Source organism: Scophthalmus maximus, chromosome 19 (assembly GCF_022379125.1).
Source record: "Scophthalmus maximus strain ysfricsl-2021 chromosome 19, ASM2237912v1, whole genome shotgun sequence".
Classification (NCBI taxonomy): Eukaryota; Metazoa; Chordata; class Actinopteri; order Pleuronectiformes; family Scophthalmidae; genus Scophthalmus; species Scophthalmus maximus.
The window spans coordinates 12,947,312-12,968,637 of record NC_061533.1 but is presented as its reverse complement, the minus strand read 5'-3'; the positions used below and the strand labels follow the sequence as shown (position 1 = coordinate 12,968,637).

At 41.4% G+C, this 21,326-nt stretch overlaps 3 protein-coding genes across 3 annotated transcripts; all 3 read left to right on the top strand.

The window, feature by feature from the left end:
* Positions 1–1,128: 1,128 nt before the first annotated feature.
* LOC118313873 (tubulin beta-1 chain) lies at positions 1,129–4,101 on the top strand. Its single transcript, XM_035639831.2, has 4 exons — positions 1,129–1,260; positions 2,544–2,652; positions 2,739–2,849; positions 2,941–4,101. The coding sequence occupies exons 1-4, from the start codon at positions 1,204–1,206 to the stop codon at positions 3,999–4,001; spliced, it is 1,338 nt and encodes a 445-aa protein (XP_035495724.1). The 5' UTR covers positions 1,129–1,203; the 3' UTR covers positions 4,002–4,101.
* An 843-nt stretch (positions 4,102–4,944) lies between these two features.
* tctn2 (tectonic family member 2) lies at positions 4,945–10,077 on the top strand. Its single transcript, XM_047329111.1, has 18 exons — positions 4,945–5,100; positions 5,204–5,317; positions 5,544–5,614; positions 5,800–6,001; positions 6,109–6,209; positions 6,318–6,517; positions 6,604–6,724; positions 6,826–6,970; positions 7,079–7,162; positions 7,256–7,378; positions 7,483–7,557; positions 7,642–7,740; positions 7,864–7,981; positions 8,071–8,174; positions 8,364–8,511; positions 8,618–8,761; positions 8,862–8,950; positions 9,185–10,077. Exons 1-18 carry the CDS (start codon positions 5,013–5,015, stop codon positions 9,304–9,306), a joined length of 2,148 nt encoding a protein of 715 aa, XP_047185067.1. The 5' UTR covers positions 4,945–5,012; the 3' UTR covers positions 9,307–10,077.
* A 200-nt stretch (positions 10,078–10,277) lies between these two features.
* Positions 10,278–20,877, top strand: atp6v0a2b (ATPase H+ transporting V0 subunit a2b). Its single transcript, XM_035640278.2, has 20 exons — positions 10,278–10,851; positions 11,015–11,093; positions 11,397–11,494; positions 11,710–11,847; positions 11,995–12,092; positions 13,480–13,606; positions 14,126–14,208; positions 14,338–14,431; positions 15,189–15,401; positions 16,102–16,252; positions 16,614–16,753; positions 16,857–17,014; positions 17,215–17,305; positions 17,468–17,586; positions 17,669–17,879; positions 18,044–18,163; positions 18,283–18,402; positions 18,517–18,634; positions 19,070–19,241; positions 19,341–20,877. Exons 1-20 carry the CDS (start codon positions 10,735–10,737, stop codon positions 19,441–19,443), a joined length of 2,550 nt encoding a protein of 849 aa, XP_035496171.1. The 5' UTR covers positions 10,278–10,734; the 3' UTR covers positions 19,444–20,877.
* The last annotated feature ends 449 nt before the right edge of the window (positions 20,878–21,326 follow it).

Sequence of the window (21,326 nt, the reverse complement as noted above, 5' to 3'; positions counted from 1 at the left end):
GATATTTGACTTGGTCAGTGAATATTGAAAGGGCTGTTTTTATGCTTGTGCTATATATACATTTAAGATTCAATTGAAGATCTGTATTGTCTCTCATTCACAGTTGTTTTGTGTCCAGGCCAGGGTCCACACACCACTGTCTAAAGACAAAAGTTGGGCTCCACTAAGGCTGATGGTGCTGCTAGCCGTGTCCTGAGCACGGTTTAGAATTAACTGCCACCGAGTGAAGTGTGGCTACAGTTGGGACCGAGGAGCAACCAACCTGCGGTGTATCTGACCTCTGGCCTCCCTCTTCTCCACTCAGAGTAGGACAGTGACTGTTTCCCCTCTCACTCCCAATAGACATTAGGAGGCTGCCCCAAGACTTTTCATCTGTTTTTATAGGTGTTCATGTTTTTAATCTTATAATTAATAAAACTAATATTTTATAATTACCTTGTGCTGCCTTTTGGCCTTACTGAGACTGGCTGGTCAAATAAAAAGAACCTCACACCCAATGTATGTGGGCGTGTTATGTTTGTTTGTTTGCTTCAGAGCTTTCCTCATTCCGCCATTTTTTTCTTATTAGTACTTTAGATTACAATAGATTGAGATGCTCCCTTTACTATAGCTGCAAACATATTTTTATTTATTTAATTTATTTGTTGAGACCATTTCTAAATTCTGTCATTATATATTGCAAATGTTCCCTTACCTGCCTTACTTAATTTCCATCTCATGATGTCATCTAAATGAACTGTATTTTTATATCAGTAATAATTGCTATAGGATAATGGTCACTACCAATTATGTTATCACTCAATATTTACTGCAGCAGCTAATTTACTGGACACAAAGGTAGGAGCTATAGCTGATTTTGCTCCATTGCTGAAATTAATTAGGCCATTATTTAAACAAACGAATTACTTTATGACTTTATTTCCTTGCTCAATCAACTCATTCTAAACTTTTGATTTTCTTCCATGGATTGTACAGATTTATAATCATTTGTTTAACCCAATTCTCTATGTAATTCTGCATTATGATAAGACAGTCAGATGTTTAAGATGGACACTTGATTGGTCAAAGTTTGTATGTAGGAAACCGTTGCGAGTATCAGCCAATAGACATTCGACTTGCGCAGTAGAGGGCGGGTTCGATAGTATAAATAAGAGCAGCCTCCTCGCTGGCTCCATTTTGTGAACCCCCACGAAGAAAGTCGAGATGAGAGAAATAGTACATCTCCAAGCTGGCCAGTGCGGAAACCAGATTGGCGCCAAGGTTGGTAAAACTAGAATTGTTTTTGAGTACTAAAGTTATTTTCTGTAGAAACACTATGTTCTCCTCTGGGAGCCGGTGCTTTGTGCCTGTACTCGTCCCAGAAAACCAGACTCTGTATTTAGTGGGACACATTGATTCCCAATGTTCCGTTTAGCGCTTCATTTTAACTCTGTGGCTTTCTTGGTATGTCGGTAAGAACCCGAATGTGTCAAAGAATAGACCAATAAAAAAAAAACTTTTTTGGTCATATTGTAAAAATCTATGTTGAAATAATATATCGTTTATTAAACAAAGGTTTGCGAGACCGATTAAATCTCCGGTTAACGATACTAGCGCGATTAAATGACAATGTTCTTTAAACGAAACCATTGTTCTTCACATAACGTAATGCGAAAAGGGGAAGCGCGGGTTGTCGGTTACACAAGAACAATGCGCCAAATTCCTGTAACGTTATACAAGATATATATATATATATATGTATATATTTATTATTTTTTAATAAAACGTGGTTTTACCGTTTCGAGGTGAATTAAATTAGTCTATTGCGGGTTAGAGCAGCTTCCGGCTCACTACTTGGCGATACTTTTTGAACTCTCCGGTTTTTGCCTGAAGTTGGCGGCGCGAGTGACCGTTAATGACGTAGCAAGGAATTTTCAAACTGATAAGTCGCAGCCAATAGGCGACCAGGCGAGGCAGCGTGGCGGGAAATCGAACTCAATTTGTTTGGTTACAGAGCGCAACAGTGAGCGCCAACGTTTGAATAGCTCCGGTTCCGGAAGTGAATTTAACATTCATTTTCTTTATTGACATTTCATGAAATCCTCATGAAGAGTTGTAAGCCTGGAACAGAGCCAATGAGCTACGAGATGAATTGTTAGCATAACAAGTTTTATTCGGAGCAAAAAGAAAATTGGAAAACGGAAGAAAAGGCAGATGACAAGACTACAAAAGTATTTTAAGAGCGAATGAACTACTCATCCCATAAGCCATTTCGTATGGATTTCAGTCGACCGTTTAGCACACTTCTAATTGAATCATGCTGCGTTCCATTACATCTCGGAGTTTGGAACTACGAAGTCGGTGTTGGTGGGGTTCCGACTCCAGAAGGCGTTCCAGTTGCAACCTCAGACTCCTTTGTGGGACGAATAAATAAATATCTTGACAGTAATTAAAACAATATGCATAAAAAGTCCCAAGTGGCAAATTAAATTGACTGATTAATCGATTCCTGAGTCACTTGTTTTCCTCAGAGCTAACAAAGCTTTGTATACTTTTTGTCACAGTTTTGGGAGGTCATTAGTGATGAACATGGTATTGACCCAACCGGTTCATACAATGGTGACAGTGACCTGCAGCTTGACAGGATCAATGTCTACTACAATGAAGCCTCCGGTAAGTTAAATTCACCTTAAATTTTTATTGATCGAAATAGCACAGTGTTGTGAAACTTAACATTTTCCTTCTCTTCATTTTTATAGGTGGTAAATACGTGCCCCGCGCTGTGCTGGTTGATCTGGAGCCAGGCACCATGGACTCTGTGAGGTCTGGGCCGTTTGGTCAGATCTTCAGACCCGATAACTTTGTGTTTGGTAAGTTATATATTTTAAATGGTTGAGGAACTTTAAACCTCATAATGCACCCTGAGCTGAGTGAATCTGAATTTTAATTCTTGCCTTACAGGCCAGAGTGGTGCTGGTAACAACTGGGCTAAGGGTCACTACACTGAGGGTGCAGAGCTGGTGGACTCTGTCCTGGATGTTGTGAGGAAGGAGGCAGAGAACTGCGACTGCCTGCAGGGCTTCCAGCTCACCCACTCCCTGGGTGGTGGTACAGGCTCCGGTATGGGAACCCTACTGATCAGCAAGATCCGTGAAGAGTACCCTGACCGCATCATGAACACCTTCAGCGTGGTGCCTTCCCCAAAGGTGTCAGACACTGTTGTTGAGCCCTACAATGCCACACTGTCAGTCCACCAGCTTGTAGAAAACACAGATGAGACCTATTGTATCGACAACGAGGCCCTGTACGACATCTGTTTCCGCACCCTCAAACTCACAACCCCCTCATACGGTGACCTCAACCACCTGGTTTCTGCCACCATGAGCGGTGTCACCACCTGCCTCAGGTTCCCCGGACAGCTCAACGCTGACCTGCGCAAGCTTGCCGTCAACATGGTGCCATTCCCCCGTCTGCACTTCTTCATGCCAGGCTTTGCTCCCCTAACAAGCAGAGGCAGCCAGCAGTACAGAGCACTCTCTGTGCCAGAGCTCACCCAGCAGATGTTTGATTCAAAGAACATGATGGCTGCCTGTGATCCTCGCCACGGCCGGTACCTGACAGTGGCTGCCATCTTCCGTGGCCGCATGTCCATGAAGGAGGTTGATGAGCAGATGCTGAATGTGCAGAACAAAAACAGCAGCTACTTCGTAGAATGGATCCCAAACAACGTCAAGACCGCCGTCTGTGACATTCCTCCCCGTGGCCTCAAGATGGCTGCCACCTTCATTGGAAACAGCACAGCCATCCAGGAGCTGTTCAAGCGAATCTCTGAGCAGTTCACCGCCATGTTCCGCCGCAAGGCCTTCCTCCACTGGTACACCGGTGAGGGCATGGATGAAATGGAGTTCACCGAGGCAGAGAGCAACATGAACGACCTGGTCTCTGAGTACCAGCAGTACCAGGATGCCACTGCTGAGGAGGAGGGCGAGTTTGAGGAGGAGGGCGAGGAAGAGCTTGCCTAAATGTGAATGCTGAATATTCAAGTGTAAGGTCCTGGTGTTCAAACTGTAAATACATATTAAAATGATCAAGTGTAAATAAATGTTCTTTTGCATGTTGAAAGTTTGCCTCTCGTTTCAATTACTCAGTACATTATGGTAATTCATGTAACATGATGGTAGATCAGGGTGTTTTCATTTGAGCAAATGCTGTAAACTATATGAAGTTGGTGGCATAACTGTTTAAATGATTACTACTGCTGAGATATATGACCTATACACTACGTTATTGAATACTGCGCCATGCCTTAACCCCAGCATTTTTAAAGAGCTTTATTTCGTGTGACTTGTTTAATAAATATGAACTATTTTAGATATAAAAACAGATAAAATATTTCTGGGCTCTAGCAACCAAACCAAACCATGAATATGGTTCACATCAGCCTGCTCTGTTCTGTAATCCTCACCAACTACACTGCACAGCTGACATGGATAAAAGTATAATACCAGAACAAAGTCTATATACTTCCCTTTAAACATTCAGTCACAGTATCATGCACATATCAATGAAGTAGAAATTACACTATAATCATATTATATTAAGAGTATTAACTAGCAGTCTTTGTTTTGTTTTAGCTTTACAGACAGCATGATTTTGACTCATAACAGATAGATGAATATTTCCAACATTATTAAATTGCTGACCATTTTTGGTGTATTTGACAGTCATACATATAAATGGACTAGCTCCGAACCGTGCTTTGTCTGCTTTATTGTTGGACTCAAGCAGAGTTACTCGTAGGAAAAAAAGATCTTCAGTTTCTAAAATGAATATAGTTTAATATATATATAAAAAAAATCCTCGTTTGTAAAATAAACCTCCAGGTCTAAAGGGGTCGCTCTTGTTCATTTGAGTATACATTTTGTCTCATCTTTCCGCAGAACAAGAACTGTTCTGTGCTCTGATTCGTCGAAGAGCTGCGTTGCCATGACATCAACAGTTTGCTCGACGCTAAAGTACCATAGTGAAACCAAATGGCTAACGTGGTTCATATGCTCATTTCCCACCAGCTCATATATGTTTTACTGCTCTTTAGCTTGGCTCACACTGAGAACGTTGTCGGTAGGTGGCTGATATACACGCACCATCCGTCCGGTGTTACTTTAAAACTGGTTTAGCTGAGCTAGCTTCAAGCTAACCGAAATGTCACCGCTTTGTTCAACAGTTTTCCGGCCGTCCTATCTTACCGCCACTAGACCGGTGGTCTCCGCTCTGCTGCTCGGAAACACGTCGGACATCTCCCTGAGTGTGAGGACGGTGTCTCCATCCAACACCACAGGTAACTGTGAAGGAAGGAGAGACCCCGCATCTCTGTTCGTACAGTACGAACAGAGTAATGATGAATTCATGATTGATTTAATTGAACCGACTGGTGTTTGGTTGCCAGGCTACACCACTGGCTCCGGCTCACCAGGAAGAAGGAAGGGGGCGGCCATGTGGCTGACCTGTGATTGTGCAGTCTGTGGTCAGAGATGTTGTGGTGATGGTGTGTTTTCTTCTTACAGGAAGTATCGGTCTTCCATCATGTGTGTCTGAGGTAACACAGTGGATCCTCACAGTGGAGCAGGTGGGAAAGGTGAGAAGAACCAAAACTGACAGTGAACACCAACTTATATCCTTTTAAACTAGTGTGATTACATTTTGCTGAAGTAAGAGGTACTTATAGTTTATAGTAATTCAAATTAAAATCCCAATCAGTTTAAATAGAGTGCATAGTATTGTGTGACTGTTCATTTTCTTTATGATTCTTCTTTGCCCCAGACTGCAGTGCGAGTTCATCTGAGGTTGGATAAAAGTCTGCGCTTGTGTACTGCGAATGACACGGACACGGACTGCTGTCCTGATCCACTGTGCGTCCTGGAGACTCTTCAGGTTTCTGCCTGTGCGGGCGGGACACCTCAGGCATCGCTGCTGATCCAGGCAAAAATATATGCTCTGCTGGTCCCCGCTAATGCTGCATCTGGTAATTCAAATGATACGTGTCTCATTATAACAGGCCTTTGTTCTGAGGATGTTAGCACGTCGAGAGTGCCATCTTTCTAATGAATATAAATCTCCTCTCCATTAAAGATAATAAAACAACCATTCCAAACCAAGTGTACCAACCACTGGGCTCTTGTCCCTGTGATCTCACATTCGGAGCCTGTGATGTGCGCTGTTGCTGTGACGAGGTATTTATTTTTGCATTCTTTTAACATGAGAACAGTTCACTTTTGCAAATGTACTGTATTTATTCCTGTATTAACTAACATTGATTTATATGTCTCTCATTGTATCAGGACTGTTCCACTGAAGATTTGAAGCTGTTTGTGTCCCACTGTCTCCCGGGGCCATTTGGTGGACAGGTCTCTCCTCCTCCAGATTATGTGTGCTCTGTGCAGTCCTCTGAAAACTCCCCAGATTGGTTTCCATTTTTGTGTGTCCACTCGCCACCTAAAAACAACCCTTACCTCGGGCTCTTTTACCAGGGAGCCATAATGTGAGTTATGACTGAATACGTTTTTTTGTTTAATTTATTAATTCTCTTCATGTAATCGTTAATCTTTTGCCCTTGATTTTGTCTAGTAAATCCACGCCTGGTCCAACCTTCCAAGGCCCTGTGCTGTCAGCTCCAGTGCCAGTTGATGTTTATATTGAAGGAAGTCCCATTTTAACATTAAATGACCAGTACTTAACCATTGCTCAGGTTAGTTATGTGTGTGTTGTTTACAGTACAATACAGTGTATTTTTGATTATATTTAATCTGAAAATGCAACAACTAATGCCCTGTACATTCCCTTCTACAGAAGGTGCTCGGCCAGTGTGCAAACAATGCTCCTGTAGCATTTTTGAAAAATTTCAATGTCGAGTGTGTAACCCCACTACGCACCTGTCCAGCTCGATCTCCCTTACCAGTGGATTTGATGATAAAAGTGAAGGATGGGCAAGGGGGTATGTTTTAACCTGCTTAACACTCTGTAGCAATACTTTGATACATTCAAGAGATCCTTAAAAACATGTGTTTCTGAAGTTTGGTTTATTTCTTCCTATGTCTTCAAGGTGATGTGACAGTGGAGGAAATGGATGAAGTGGCCACTGACTTGAGTCAATTTATTTCAAGCACAGATGGCGCTGCCTCTTCAGGTGCAGTGATTACAACATATCATTACTAAAATTCCAAAGGAATGAAACTTTCATTCAACTCGTTAGTTGAATTGTGTTAATATGTCTCTGAAGGTGAGGGCCTGATATGTGAGAATGTGACCATAGCACTGGATTATACATTCTACTGGAAAGGAAATTACATCACAAATATCACACTGACACGCACTGTTGGGACCATCACTTTGATTGGTAGTGGTAAGTGACCATAGTGTCTGCACTTATCATCAGCCAGTGATACTATTTAACAGATATGTTTGCTGGAGTTTGGGCTAATATTTACTAATCTGTGTCCTGAACAGTGCCGTTAACTACGAGGTATTCTGCCGCGTTTCTCAATGGGGAATTCATGGGTGAGACCAATTCAGGGAACCCAGGTGAGAGCAAAATGAAATACCTCTGGTTATGATGGTGATTTTGTAGACAATAGCGCACAGTGCTTTTGACATTTCCAATGACAGGTTACCAGGTGGGACGCCCTGTGATTGCTGGAAATGAGGACACTTTGGACAATAATGCAAGCTCAATACAGAGGACATCAATCAATCTGTGGAAACCAGGTAAAACCCATGAAGCCATGTGGATTACCAGCTCACTTCAAGTAGTATAATTGTGAATTATGAATGTTTCAGTCAAAAACAATTTGACTTAAAGACAGTAACATTTTCTGATCTGACTGACAGTGAGTGATGGACTCTGTGTCACTTATGAGAAGAAACCAGTTTTGTTTGGAGAGAATTCAACATCAGGATGTTTGCTGCCCATCAGCCAAGAGAATCTGACTGAGTGTGATCTCTTGAGGTCAGTAGCTCAGCATGAGTTCATGTTTGATTTATGTTAATATGTCCTGAAATGAAATAAAATCTTTGTCTGTTTGTTTTTGGATTCAGAGAGACCGTTAATTCTCTCCAGGCAGCTTTGACTTCAGCTATATATGTAGCAAGGAGTGGAAACCCAGATCCACTATCTGTGACTGACTGGGTGCACATAAGCTGTAAGTTGATGTTGCAAATAAACAATTCAGTACAGTCCATACATTTAAGAGAAATTAGATCATGCATTTGTTAATGAGAAAATGTATTTTGTTCTACTTTTCTTTTAACTTGAAAAGCAAATTTATTTTAACCAAATGGTCGTTTATTTTGGGTTTAACTAAATGTTACACAAAAAATTTGATTTCCAGTTGTGACAGTGAACTTGAGCACAACTATGGAAAACACTACAAGTTCATGTTATGGGATTCCGTCCCATCAGCATATCCATGTTTGGACTCTTATCACTAGCATGGTAGAGGGCATACCTCAAAGGGAGATCCGTGCTGTGCAAATCAGGTCTGTGTCCGGTTGCTCTTTGCATTCAGTTGTGTTCTCAGTCATTGTGTTCTAATTCCCATTATAATGGTCATTGTTAATCGAGTCCTATTTTGGTCATTTTTAGCTATAGCATGTCCACCTGGGCACTGGATTGTGGAGGAGGTGATGTCTCTCCGTGCGTGGACCCAGTGGAAACTCAATTATTCCCCATCACCTCCTCAGTCACCTTTACTGATATTCCTGTCAACACAGGACCACCGAAAACCAGGTGCTTCCTCACACAGCGAGACGAGTTGTTGGATAAATTACTTTATATATGAGCTGCTTGACTGTTCCTAACCTGGATTGTTTTGATTTTTATCTTCTAGGTTTCAGATCAACTTCACAGAGTATGACTGTAGCAGGAATGATGTGTGTTGGCCTGAGCTAGCCTTTCCCATGACCAAGTATTACACAGGTAGGAATCTTATCTAATTCAGTATTTTATTGTTTCCTTCAGGAGATTGTTTAGTATATTGGAGTATATTCTTTGAAAAAGAAAAGCGTGATTGAAAATTTAGTACAACTGGTCCCAGAGAGGATCCCCTCCACTCAAAGTATCTCACAGCTGTGAAACATTTGTGCACAATACTCCTTAAATTTGACAACTGACGGTACCATTTATAATTGATTTTGCCTTTATCCTCCCAAGGTGAGCCATATTCTCAGTCCCTGGCCAAGGGCCTTATCTTGGTTTTCTTCTTCATCACTGCCTCAATTCTCGGGACTCCATGGAGACAAATCCGACAGGCATGGAACATCTCCACCCTTTAAGACTCTGTAGAGGAAGGAACACATTTCAAGGGCATGATGAGAGTGTGACCGGCTAAAAACAAGATGAACTTTTAAAATGTAAATACACCTTTTTCCATTCGATATTGTTTGTATCATTTGTAGTTTTTACATTTTTGTGGGAATGTAACTTGTTCAATTTGTGCACATTTTTTAAAATAAAAAGTATTTTTCTATTATTTATTTTAGGCTCAACCCTATTTTTGATCACAACACTCTCGAGAATAGGTTTGAAAAGTGGGTAGGGCTTCTAATCTGATGTGATTTCAGTTTGTTTCTTATTGGCTGCCTCAGGGTTAAATTTATTCCGGTTATGCATGTTCCAGGAGGGGTTATCAACCACATGCACGATATGTTCCGCCCACAACTGAGTCCGGTTCTGCTAGAAATGTCTTCCTGTTACAAGGGAGGGTATTTTCTCCACAGTTGCCATATGATCCTCATTGTGGGAACTGTGAGGATTTCTCTGTAATATTGGGAGTCTTGACCTCACTATGTAAAGTTACTTGAGATAATGTATGTTGTGATTTGACGCTATACAAATAAAATATAATTGAAACAACACCCAATGAAACATAGCTGCTGCTGCTGCTCCTTAGGATTCTAGACCCCTGTTCTGCCTCGATCAGTGTACTTGACCCCTATTTCTTCCAACTGAATAAGTTCTGAACAGAGGTTCTAGATATCAATACAGGGGAGTGATGTGTATTTGTTTTTATCTTTGTGCAAATGCTCAATAAACTGATAAACTCATTTTGTGTGTTTGCGGCTCATGTTCTGTTTACTTTTCAAGTTAGCCGAGCTCATGTGCCCCAGGCCGCACACTCGTGTTCGCACGACTGCCTGGCCGTACTTGCCGCCTTCAGACAGTGTTGAGGGCTGAAAAGCTCACGCGTAGTGCGCACTGCGCAGACTCCCGCGGCCGTCGATCATTGGTCAAAGGCACATTCGCCGCTGTGGAAGTTGACCGTGTTCAACAGTATGGAAGTGAAGTGACGTGGAGAACTGTGGACACAACAAGCGGACGTCGCACGAAACTCCAGTTGGGACCACATCTCCGGATATGAAACACCATCAGCTCTAACACCGGCGACCTCACGTTTCCAGCGTCAAATCTTGACGACGCGAGTTCTGTATTCGTCCAAGAAACAAACGCGGCGCTTCATCTGCTGGTTAGCTGGTTAGCTCGTTAGCTACCAGCCGCCGCCGCCGTGACGCCGCCGGTTGAAAGTCAGCCCCATGCAAGTCAAACACCGCGCCGTGACTGGAGGCTAAAATGAAAAAGGCAAAGAAAGACAAGAAAGACTCGACTGGCCGCCGCTGACGTTCACTTCACAAGACGCCGCAGGAGTTCGCTCGCTAACATCAGCCCGTCGACTGAGCAGGGAGACGCCGGAGCGAAGTGTCAGAATGGACTCCCTGCTGCGAGGCGAGGAGCTGTGTCTGGCCCAGCTGTTCCTACAGTCCGGCTCGGCGTACGACTGCATCAGTGAACTGGGAGAGCTGGGGCTCGTGGAGTTCAGGGACGTAAGTCTCCTCACACATGTCGCCGTCTGGGAGTGAGCTGCTGCTGCCGCCGCCGACTGTCTGCGCAGGCTCTCGGCCGAGGCTTCATGGCAGTTCAGGATCTGTGCTGGTTTCACCGTGACTGTTAACCTCTAAATGTTCGCCTGTCTCGCGCCTGTTTCAGCTCAATCCCAGTGTGAACGCGTTCCAGCGAAAGCATGTCAACGAGATCAAGAACTGCGAGGAGATGGAGAGGATTCTTGGTGAGCTCGCGTCCACCCTTAGTTTGCGGTAGACCGTTAACATCTGGTCCCCGAGTCTGTACTGGACGTCGTCAGCAAAGTTGTAATGGAGCGAAGCCATGAAACCACCGGAGGCCCTTGAATTGAATTGAATTTAGAGCCAGTGAGGCTCCAGTCATGGGAAATGTCAGCTGGTGTTGTATTTGACTGACTGGAAGGCCGTCCCTGCTAAACCCGTTATTATTACATTAAGCACAGTGCTGTTCCTGGTAACTGAAAACTTTGAAACGTCTTAGAATCAAGTGTTTGCTTGTTGTTTAACAGGATACCTTCTGAGGGAAATAAAGAAAGCAGACATTTCACTGCCAGAACGAGATGTGAACCCCGTGGCTCCCTTACCCAAACACGTCATGGCTATCATGGTTAGTCACTTGCTTTTGTGTCCTTTTATCATTTGTGAATTTAATGTGTTGTTGGCAAAATTCCATGCAGCTGTTGAGTTGACTTACTGCCACTGAACCATGGTGGTTTATTTTAGTCTGCCCTGCTTTGTACACATTTGGTAGACGACACCTAATGTGTGTTTGTTCTTTTTAAACGTAGTTGTTGTAATCACCGGGTGTCTGTGTGTTTACAGGAGCAGCTACAGAGGCTAGAAGTGGAGCTAGGTGAAGTCACTAGGAACAAAGAGAAGCTGCAGAAGAACCTGCTGGAGCTGAGGGAGTACACACACATGCTACGCATCACCCACAGCTTTGTACAGAGAACGTCCGAGGTGAGTGTGTCGGGCCAAAAAGTGGCCGGATTCTTCACATCCACGTTTCATCTTGTTCACACAGACTCTTTATCACAAATATTTCAATTGTAATCTGCTCTCTGATTTGATTTGGATTTTTAAACTCCTGCTTGGTTCAACTTTTAGCGAGAGCCCCTACATGTGCAGTATGAGGAGTTTCCCTTCCTAGAAAAGGACACAGTGATGGACTACAGCAGCATGCAGAGGCTTGGAGCCAAACTAGGGTGAGTAATGTAATTCTGTCAGCCGTATCAGTGTCAAAAGCTTTTGTTAGTGTTTCGACATGGAGGTTGATTTATTTTCGAGTCGAAAGTAAACCCTCTCTCTGTCACGTTTACCAGCTTTCACAATCGACACACCTCTTATCACGTGATTATCCAAGCACAATTCTATCACAAGTAAATGAGTTGCACAGTTTCTGATATACATTTAAAGAAAGTTTCAAATGTGGCGGAGTTGTACATTTATTTGCTCATAACTGGTTTTCTGTGTCTTGCCTGTTTCGCATTACAAACCTTTACGCTCAGTACACACTCAGACATGCAAAATCTTCTCAAACTAAGTTCTGGATCTTTGCCAACAACCTAATGCTCATACAAAACCAGTGTTGTGTGGATGCTCTGTACTCCGCAGAGGACAACGATTTAGTTAAATGTGAGTTTTTGTTGATTGTGAATGAGCTGCAAGAGTGAGGTCTCAGTGGAAAGACAGCTGAGCTCACAGCTGCAGGTTTGTGCAGTCACTATACAACATAGAAAATATCACAGCTACAGAAGGCGGCTTGAGAAATATGCAACATTAATGATGTAAGATTGTTCTCGTTAGAGCAAAGCTATGACCACTGTTCACACCTGGTATTAACATCTGTCTCAGGTGAGCCGATCACATGTTGACAGCTCCAAATATGTCAGTTCACACACCTGGCGTTAGAAGGCGTCTCCACGTGTCTCGAGTGACAACCTCACTTTCCCGCTCCCAATGCAAAAAACACACGTAAATAATTTCCATTTACAAAGATGAAATAATGTTCGTATTTAGCCAGTCGGACTTGTGTTTGTGTGTGACAGTGAGGGGGAGAGAGAGAGACGGGCATGGGGGCGCTGAGTGAATCAATGCATTGTGCTATGCTCTACTGTGAAATAAGATAATACTCATTTGAACAAAAAAGAAAATCATTTGTTAAGACTGTCATGCTAATATTGTGGCGATGGCCACAAATAGATCAATGTATGGGAAATACTGAAAAGTGTTAAAAAATACTTTCGGTGTATTATGAAACTGTAGCAGGTCAGAGGACATCAGCCAAATAGTCGGTCCCTCATTGTTGCCCCGGACGCCTGTGATCGGACTTCAACGTGTCTTTGGTGCTTTCACACCTGTATTAGCGCTGTCCACTTGTGATCGAATCACTCAGGACGGATTAACACCAGGTCTGAACGGGACCACCAACATTAACCAGAAACACACAGAGTATGGGTCTTCATTCTCTGCTCCGGACACCAAAATTGCACCAATTTGTTAAAAAACGTTGGTTAAAAGTTTATGTTCCCTTGTCAACACGTATATGTATACATTAGGCTGATGGTAGATGTTTTCCTCATTTTCTTGCAGTTTCATCTCTGGGCTTATTCAGAGGGCAAAGATCGAAGCATTCGAGCGGATGCTTTGGAGAGTGTGTAAAGGCTACACCATCCTCAGCTATGCTGAGGTCGATGAGTATCTGGAAGATCCCGAAACGGTAGGTTTCTCCAGGATAACTGTCCTTGATTTGTGCTGAGCTTTAATTGCTTTGTTTTGCCTTCCCTGCATTTCACTGTGAGATTGAAATATCAACAGCGTTTTTGTGACTGATCACTAGTGGAATGTCAGAACCCACTTAACTGGAAAATGTACAAGCTACTTAAACGTGTTTCTGAATGGTTTATAAAGAGGAGGCTTGACGTTGAGCTAAAAGCACCTCCAGTCATGCTCTATCAAAAGTCAAGGAGCAAAGGAAAAGCTTCTCAGCTGCTGTTTCGCTGGTCAAGAATGAACTTTCAATCTGGAGTACTTTTTTCAGTTTTGTTTTGGCAATAAAAACAAGTTGATTTTGCAAATATCACTGCATGTTTTAGTACATTTTTAACTGAATATAACATTTTGAACAAGAAATTTACTCTAGGCTTAAAGTGACATTTCTTTTTTTGTTGTCAGTGGAGCAGATGGTCCTTATCATTGATATACATCACATCCTCTTATGTTTGTGTTTTTTTTGCAGGGGGAGCCTTCCAAATCCATAGTGTTTCTGATCTCTTACTGGGGAGAGCAAATTGGCCAGAAAGTGAAGAAGATCAGCGACTGGTAACTATTCTGCAATACAATTATCTTGTGGTTGCTCCATTAATGGCAGGAAAAGGGATTAGTTTGTAAGGTTTTACTCGTCTGTTTTGTGAATTGTGAATAAAGTTTGTATTTTTCTTCTATCCATAGCTACCACTGTCACTTGTATCCCTATCCCACAAACAACGACGAGAGGAATGATGTCGTGGAAGGACTAAAAACTCGCATTCAGGACCTGCACACAGTATGTCTAACAATAATTTGAATGTCTGATCATGCAGATGTTTAATTAGTGACAGAAAAAAAAAGTTATTCAGTTTTTTCATTCACTACACATTTACTTTGTGTTTGCCATCATCTCCCTGTTAAACAACAACTCAGATGATTTGAATTCTGAGCTTTCTGGGTGTTATTTTCCCTTGCTGGATTTGTAGGATTTATAAATACAAAATTTTTCCAAAACAAGCTTGCAGACAATCTTTTGTTTTGTGAGTCACATTGCATATAGTTGGTGCATAGATAGTTTGTCCCCTTTTAAACCAGTCTTATGGTAAAAGTACAAAGAAAGAACTAAATTAAATGGCTGATTTATTTTCTAAAAAGATTAACCCAACTGTTCTTGTGAGTCGGACCCCACAGTCATGGAGTCAGGTTAGTTTCTCTCTGTGCCAGTGCACCGTGAATCATTTGGTAGCTTTAACTTGCTGTGACTGAGAAATGGGATTACGTTCACTCCCTTGTAGCACATGATCAACAGGAAGTTCATTGTCTCTTACATCATACTCTTTTCACCCTCTTCTTTTTTTCTTGACAGCTGCTCTTCTGATCTCTGTCTCTTATTCACAGACAGAATGTCAAAAAAATTCCCTCTGTTAATGTTGTTCCACAGATAATTATAGAAATGCCAAAAAGGTCAAGTTTAGTAAACTTTCCCCTTTCTCGAAAGTCTTGAATATCTTTTAATATGATGTACCGTACTGTTTATCTCCTCCTGTGTCCAGGTACTTCACAGGACAGAGGACTACCTGAGACAAGTTCTGATGAAGGCTTCTGAATCTGTATACACCTGGGTCATCCAGGTCAAGAAGATAAAAGCCATCTACTATATTCTGAACCTGTGTAGTCTTGATGTTACTAACAAGTGTCTGATTGCCGAGGTGTGGTGTCCTGTCAACGACATTGCCAACCTGAGGAGGGCCCTAGAAGAAGGATCGGTGAGGAAACTCTCTTCATGGACTTACTCTATCTTTGACTTTGGCCTGAACGTGGGCTTTCTTTTTGTGTTTATTTAACCGGGGTAGTTGCTTCATGATTTGGGATATTGTTATCATAAAAGCAAATACTGTAATGAAGAATTGCTTTTATTTTGCTCTCTTTAAGTTTAAGGAAAACTAATTTGAGTGTTTTTTTGGGATGAAAAGGAATTCACAGATGCACTGAGGTATGACACAGTATTTGGGCCATGTTGAAGGTAAACCTTTTTTTAGTTTTGGAGAATAATTTCATTATAGTTTTTGCACAATATTTTCAAAGTCCTGATACATACGATAATGTGGTGCTGATGAAGTATTTCATTATTTGTGAAACCTACATTACAGTTTAACTAAACAAGATGCTCCACATTCCTCACAACAGGCGACAACATTTCCCCTCTGAAATGGCATGGTGCCTAAAATTTTGACTTTATTCTCAACGTCTAAGTTTTTTTCCCCCTTTAAGTGGCCCTAATACTCTGTCATACTAAATTGTACCCTACAGAGGTTTTTTTTAGCTAGCTCCCTAAGGATTATTACATAATGCACAAAGGGAAGTTACATTCACAGTCTTTTCAGTGGCTTTCTTCAGTGCTAATCAAATGTTTCAAATTAGTTTACGGTAATATGCTGAAATTTTGATTCAACATTGATATTTCAGAGAAAAAGTGGAGCGACAGTTCCTTCCTTTGTCAATCGTATCCCCACCAGCGACACTCCCCCCTCCCTGATAAGAACCAACAAGTTCACCTCTGGCTTCCAGGGCATAGTGGATGCCTATGGAGTGGGCAATTACAGGGAGGTCAACCCTGGTGAGTGGGGTGTTTTGTTTTTCTGTAAATGTTCAAAGATCTATCAGCATCATCAGACGAACATCCAGAGTAAAGAATGCGTATGGGCTAAAATTAAATGTAAAGTCAGCACTTGACTTATCAGTTTGGAGATTTTACGAGGTCTCTGCACTGTATCAGAAGTCAACGATGTGACAGCAACATGCATGTGTCACACAACAGTATTTGCAAAAGAAAAAGTGAGATCCATTTATTGAAATTCTTTAATAATTCCCTCCTGGGATAAATCTTACATGATGCAACCAATATTTAATCCAGTCCTTATGAATTTATGCTTGCAATTACATTTTTTGTTGTTGTTTTTCCCCCTATTTATTTTTAGCTCCTTTCACAATCATTACTTTCCCGTTCTTGTTTGCTGTGATGTTTGGGGACCTGGGTCATGGACTCATCATGGCTCTCTTTGCTTTCTGGATGGTGCTGTATGAGAACAACCGCAAACTTAAAAACACCAGGAATGAAGTGAGTGAGTTCACTTAACCTAATGCCTGTTATTCATTTAAGCAGGGTAATGACGGTGTGTGTCCGACAGCATGTGATGGAGTGATTGAATGTGTATGTGCAGATCTGGAACACATTCTTTGAGGGCCGTTATATCATCCTGATGATGGGCCTGTTCTCCATCTACACGGGCCTGATATACAACGACTGCTTCTCAAAGTCCCTGAACATCTTTGGTTCTGGGTGGAGTGTGAAGGCCATGTTCACAGCGGAGATGTGGAAGTAAGTATTTCACGATGAGAAGGATTCATTAGAGTAGTAAACCCAGCTAAACAGGCACACGGGTGCATATGTAATATTTTCTTAGGACTAAGAAATGTAACGAATAACTTGTTATACGTGTTCAAAGATATTAAACTAAGATGTTTTCTGTGTATTGGTTTCACATTCAACACACTGGTGGCTTTATTTGTGCCCAACAGGACAGATGATCTCAGTGGGAACCGTTTCCTCACTCTGGATCCAAATGTTACAGGAGTTTTCAAAGGGCCGTACCCTCTGGGAATTGACCCAGTGAGTAAAGAATATTGAACATGAGTCATGGTGTATGAGATCATTTTTTTGATTAGACTTCAAATACACAGATTTAATCATTATGGTGGATTTAAAGTATCATTGTACCAATCAAACCTACCCATTGTATAATACAGAATATGTCATCTTTCTGTTTCAAAGATCTGGAACCTCGCAACCAACCGCCTAACATTTCTGAACTCCTATAAGATGAAGATGTCAGTGATAATTGGCATCATACACATGAGCTTCGGGGTCATTCTCAGCACTTATAATCACTTGTGAGTACAAGCTTTTTTTCTATATCTTTTTAAAAGTGTTATAGTTTTTAATATCCTGCCTTATTTTTGTCGCCGACAACAGGCACTTTAGGAAAAAGCACAACCTGTACCTGGTATTTCTCCCTGAGCTCCTGTTCCTGCTGTGTCTGTTTGGTTATCTGGTCTTCATGATATTCTACAAGTGGCTGGTCTTCTCTGCCAAGGACTCCAGAGAGGCCCCGAGCATCCTCATCCACTTCATAAATATGTTCCTCATGCAGGGTGATGGAGTGCCGCCCCTCTACCCAGGACAGGTGAGAAGCTAATGTAAAGCTCCTATCCTGTACCACTGTAACTTATGTCCCGGTTCTTACTAAACAGACTCAATCTAATGCCATTTAAAATACACTGCAGATGTCACTCGGACAGCTGGATCATAACAGTGTAATGCTGTATGGTTTTGCTTCTTCTTCCTCAGACTGGCTTGCAGATATTTCTGGTTGTCATTGCTGTCCTCTCAGTGCCTGTCCTGCTCCTGGGGAAACCCATCTACCTTAACTGGCTTCACAACGGAAGCCAACGACTTGGAATGTACCGGGTAAGGGTCTTAAAATGGGTGACAAGTAAATGTGTTCATAGATGTGGAAAAACGACTCCAAATATTTGTTCTCCAACTGTAAATATGCATATCTGACTTGTTTGTCTGTGTACACACAGGGATATGAGCGTGTGCGGCGCAACAGTGAGGAGGAGCTCTACCTGATGAGGGCTAATGACATGGAGGAGGGCAGCAGTCACAGTGATCTCTCCTCGAGCGGAGATCACGAGGCAGAGGAGGTCAGGACAGAGATATACTGACTATAAACTATCCTTATCAGCATCTATTGTTTTTCTCTACTTTTTTACCTGTTTCTTTGTGTCATGCTGAGTTTTGCTTTATTGTTGGAATAGTTTGACTTTGCAGACGAGTTCCTGCATCAGGCCATCCACACTATAGAGTATTGCCTGGGCTGCGTCTCCAACACAGCCTCCTACCTCCGGCTCTGGGCTCTGAGCCTGGCACATGCCCGTGAGTATGGGGGTTTGCATTACAAAACACAGGTTGTCCCTTTTTCAAACCTGTCCAAGCACACAGCTTTTCAATTAATGAATTTCAGACTTGTGTCTGAATGGGCCTTAAGGTATTTAACACTTATCCTGCCCCATTCTAACCATTTTGCAACTTTGGTCATGGACATTAAAAGGAGTCAAAATAAAAGCCAACAAATGTAGATCATCGACAAGCCCAAGAACACACTGAATATTAGTAAAGCTGCTTTCAGACATGCACTGAAGTCCAGAGGGGCTACATTTTCGAACCCAAATGTTGTGTTCTTGTGTGTCTGACTTGGACAATCTCCTTCTCCGTTCTTCATACGTGAACAGCAAAGGTTGAAAACCCTATGTCTTTATTTGTCGCAGTTACTTAAATCAATGGTACATGTTCTTTCCTGTGCTTCCACAGAGCTGTCCGATGTGCTGTGGGCCATGGTGATGCGAGTAGGACTCAGAATGGACACCCGCCTTGGAGTTTTGTTCCTGGTGCCTGTGTTCAGCCTGTTTGCCGTTCTCACCGTGTCCATCCTTCTGGTAATGGAAGGGCTGTCTGCATTCCTCCATGCACTCCGGCTGCACTGGTAAGATAACCATAACTCCTGTACTACTTGTGTCAATGACATTTCCAAATGACCTTTGAGTAATCTCAGTGTTTGATAGCAGCTGTTTTTCTTCCTCAGGGTGGAGTTTCAGAACAAGTTCTACAGCGGGACTGGAGTCAAGTTCTCCCCCTTCTCATTCTCTCTCCTGCCCTCCAGCTTTGAGCACGATGGCTTACTGTAACAAAGGACTACTTGGTAATACTGTTGATTGTTAAACGGAGCCAAAACATGCAATTTATAAAAGACATGTTCCAGATATGTCATGAAGTGATTTAGACTTTTCATTTCTTCTTTAAATAATTTAAAAAAATTGTATGGTGAGCCTCACAATCTTTAGTTGTGCATCAACAGTTGTTGATGTCACTTGTATTGCCCCCAAACTTAGAATAAATAATAATAATGATAAAAAAAAGATATATGATTTAGTATGGGGTACCTTAACAGTAATAAGTAAATGGTTGGTTAGACAGACAACACTTGATAGGATACATTTTTGGTGATTCTGATCTTTTCATGGGATTTGCTGACAACGAAGATGAGAACATCGGTCTTTATCATTTCTTTATTTAGTTCAGCTTTCTCCCATTTCTTTTCTTCTGTATCTAGTTACATTTTTAGCATAATTGGGTACAGAAATTCTATTTTCCCTTTATTTTGTTAGTTTTGACTCGTCTAGTTTCCATACACTGGGTAGTGAGCCACCTAACAACACATACAGTAGTTCTTATTCAACTCTTTGGTGCACTGATTGTCTTATGTAAGTACAACCAAATGACAGCATACTGTATGGTCCTTCAGATTCCTCATGTATTCCTACATTGTGGTACCAAAACACTATGACGGATCTTTGACCTTTCAGTAGTGAAAAGTGCTTGGGCAGGTGTGTGATTAGATGTATATACTTTTGCAGAATTTGTTTTGTTTTTTTAATTTTATTTTTAAAATGTTACTTTAGAATTAAAGATGAATTATAATGTAATAAGATTTTCACTTTTATGCATTCACAGTGTTGCCTATGTCGTCCATTTATTGTACATTTTAGCATTCCACACATGAATACCTTGTCATTTATTTGTTGACCCCAGTTCTCCTTGAAGGATTCAACACTGTGGTTGCTTATTTGTTATTAGAAGATTGAATTATGGACTAACACCAGACATTGGTGGAAATGGCTCATTTTGTGAATTTGTTAGTATTGTATGGAATTGGTATTGGTATTTTTCTCTAAGGGATGGAGACTTAATTGTCGTCATTGCTTCAATACTAACCTGCACTTTTTCAAATGGCAACAGAGTTTGCTTCAGTAAGATACTGCCACACGTTTGATGGTCACGACCTTGTTTTAAAAAAAATTAAATTATATGGTTTTATATCTTCATGATACAAGTGGCAATAAAGGTTTTCTAGAGCCAAGTGATGTTTGCCTTAACGCTGACTTTTTGTGGTTTGGTTGAACAGGTATTGTAATTTCATCCAATTCAGCTCTGATTTTGAAATTCACTTTAATATTAAGAATTATCTATTTCTTTTTTCCGAACACTCCATGCTCCACTTTTTAAGAAAAATCATTTTTCCATCATTTTGTCAATAATAAACTGTATTTGTTTAAGTTGGATTTGTTGAGTCCATAACTGCATTTGTTATTGCATCTGGATCTAAACCCAGATGCAATAAGCTACATGGAAGTCAACACAAAGACATTTAACCCACTGAGTGAGGCAGCATTTTACATTTGAAATATGTTTGAAGGCTTAGAAACCTTTTTAAATATGTTGTCTAGTCCCCCCCCCTTAAAAAAAGTTTCTTTTGTCATACACTCACACACTACAGATTGTATAAGGAAGCCATAGTGCTGTGTAGAAGGGTTGCGTGAAAAGACGCATCACAACTAATTTGCTTGAAACAGTTCTGCATATCTTTGTTCATTTATGGATCAATTGCTTAAACAACGCCCCAGTTTTATCACTCTTTGTACTGACATGCTGAAATAATTATTTCAAATTAATAAATAAATTGAAAGATTTGCATATGGAAAGAAACCAACAAACTAGAAAAATCTGTTAG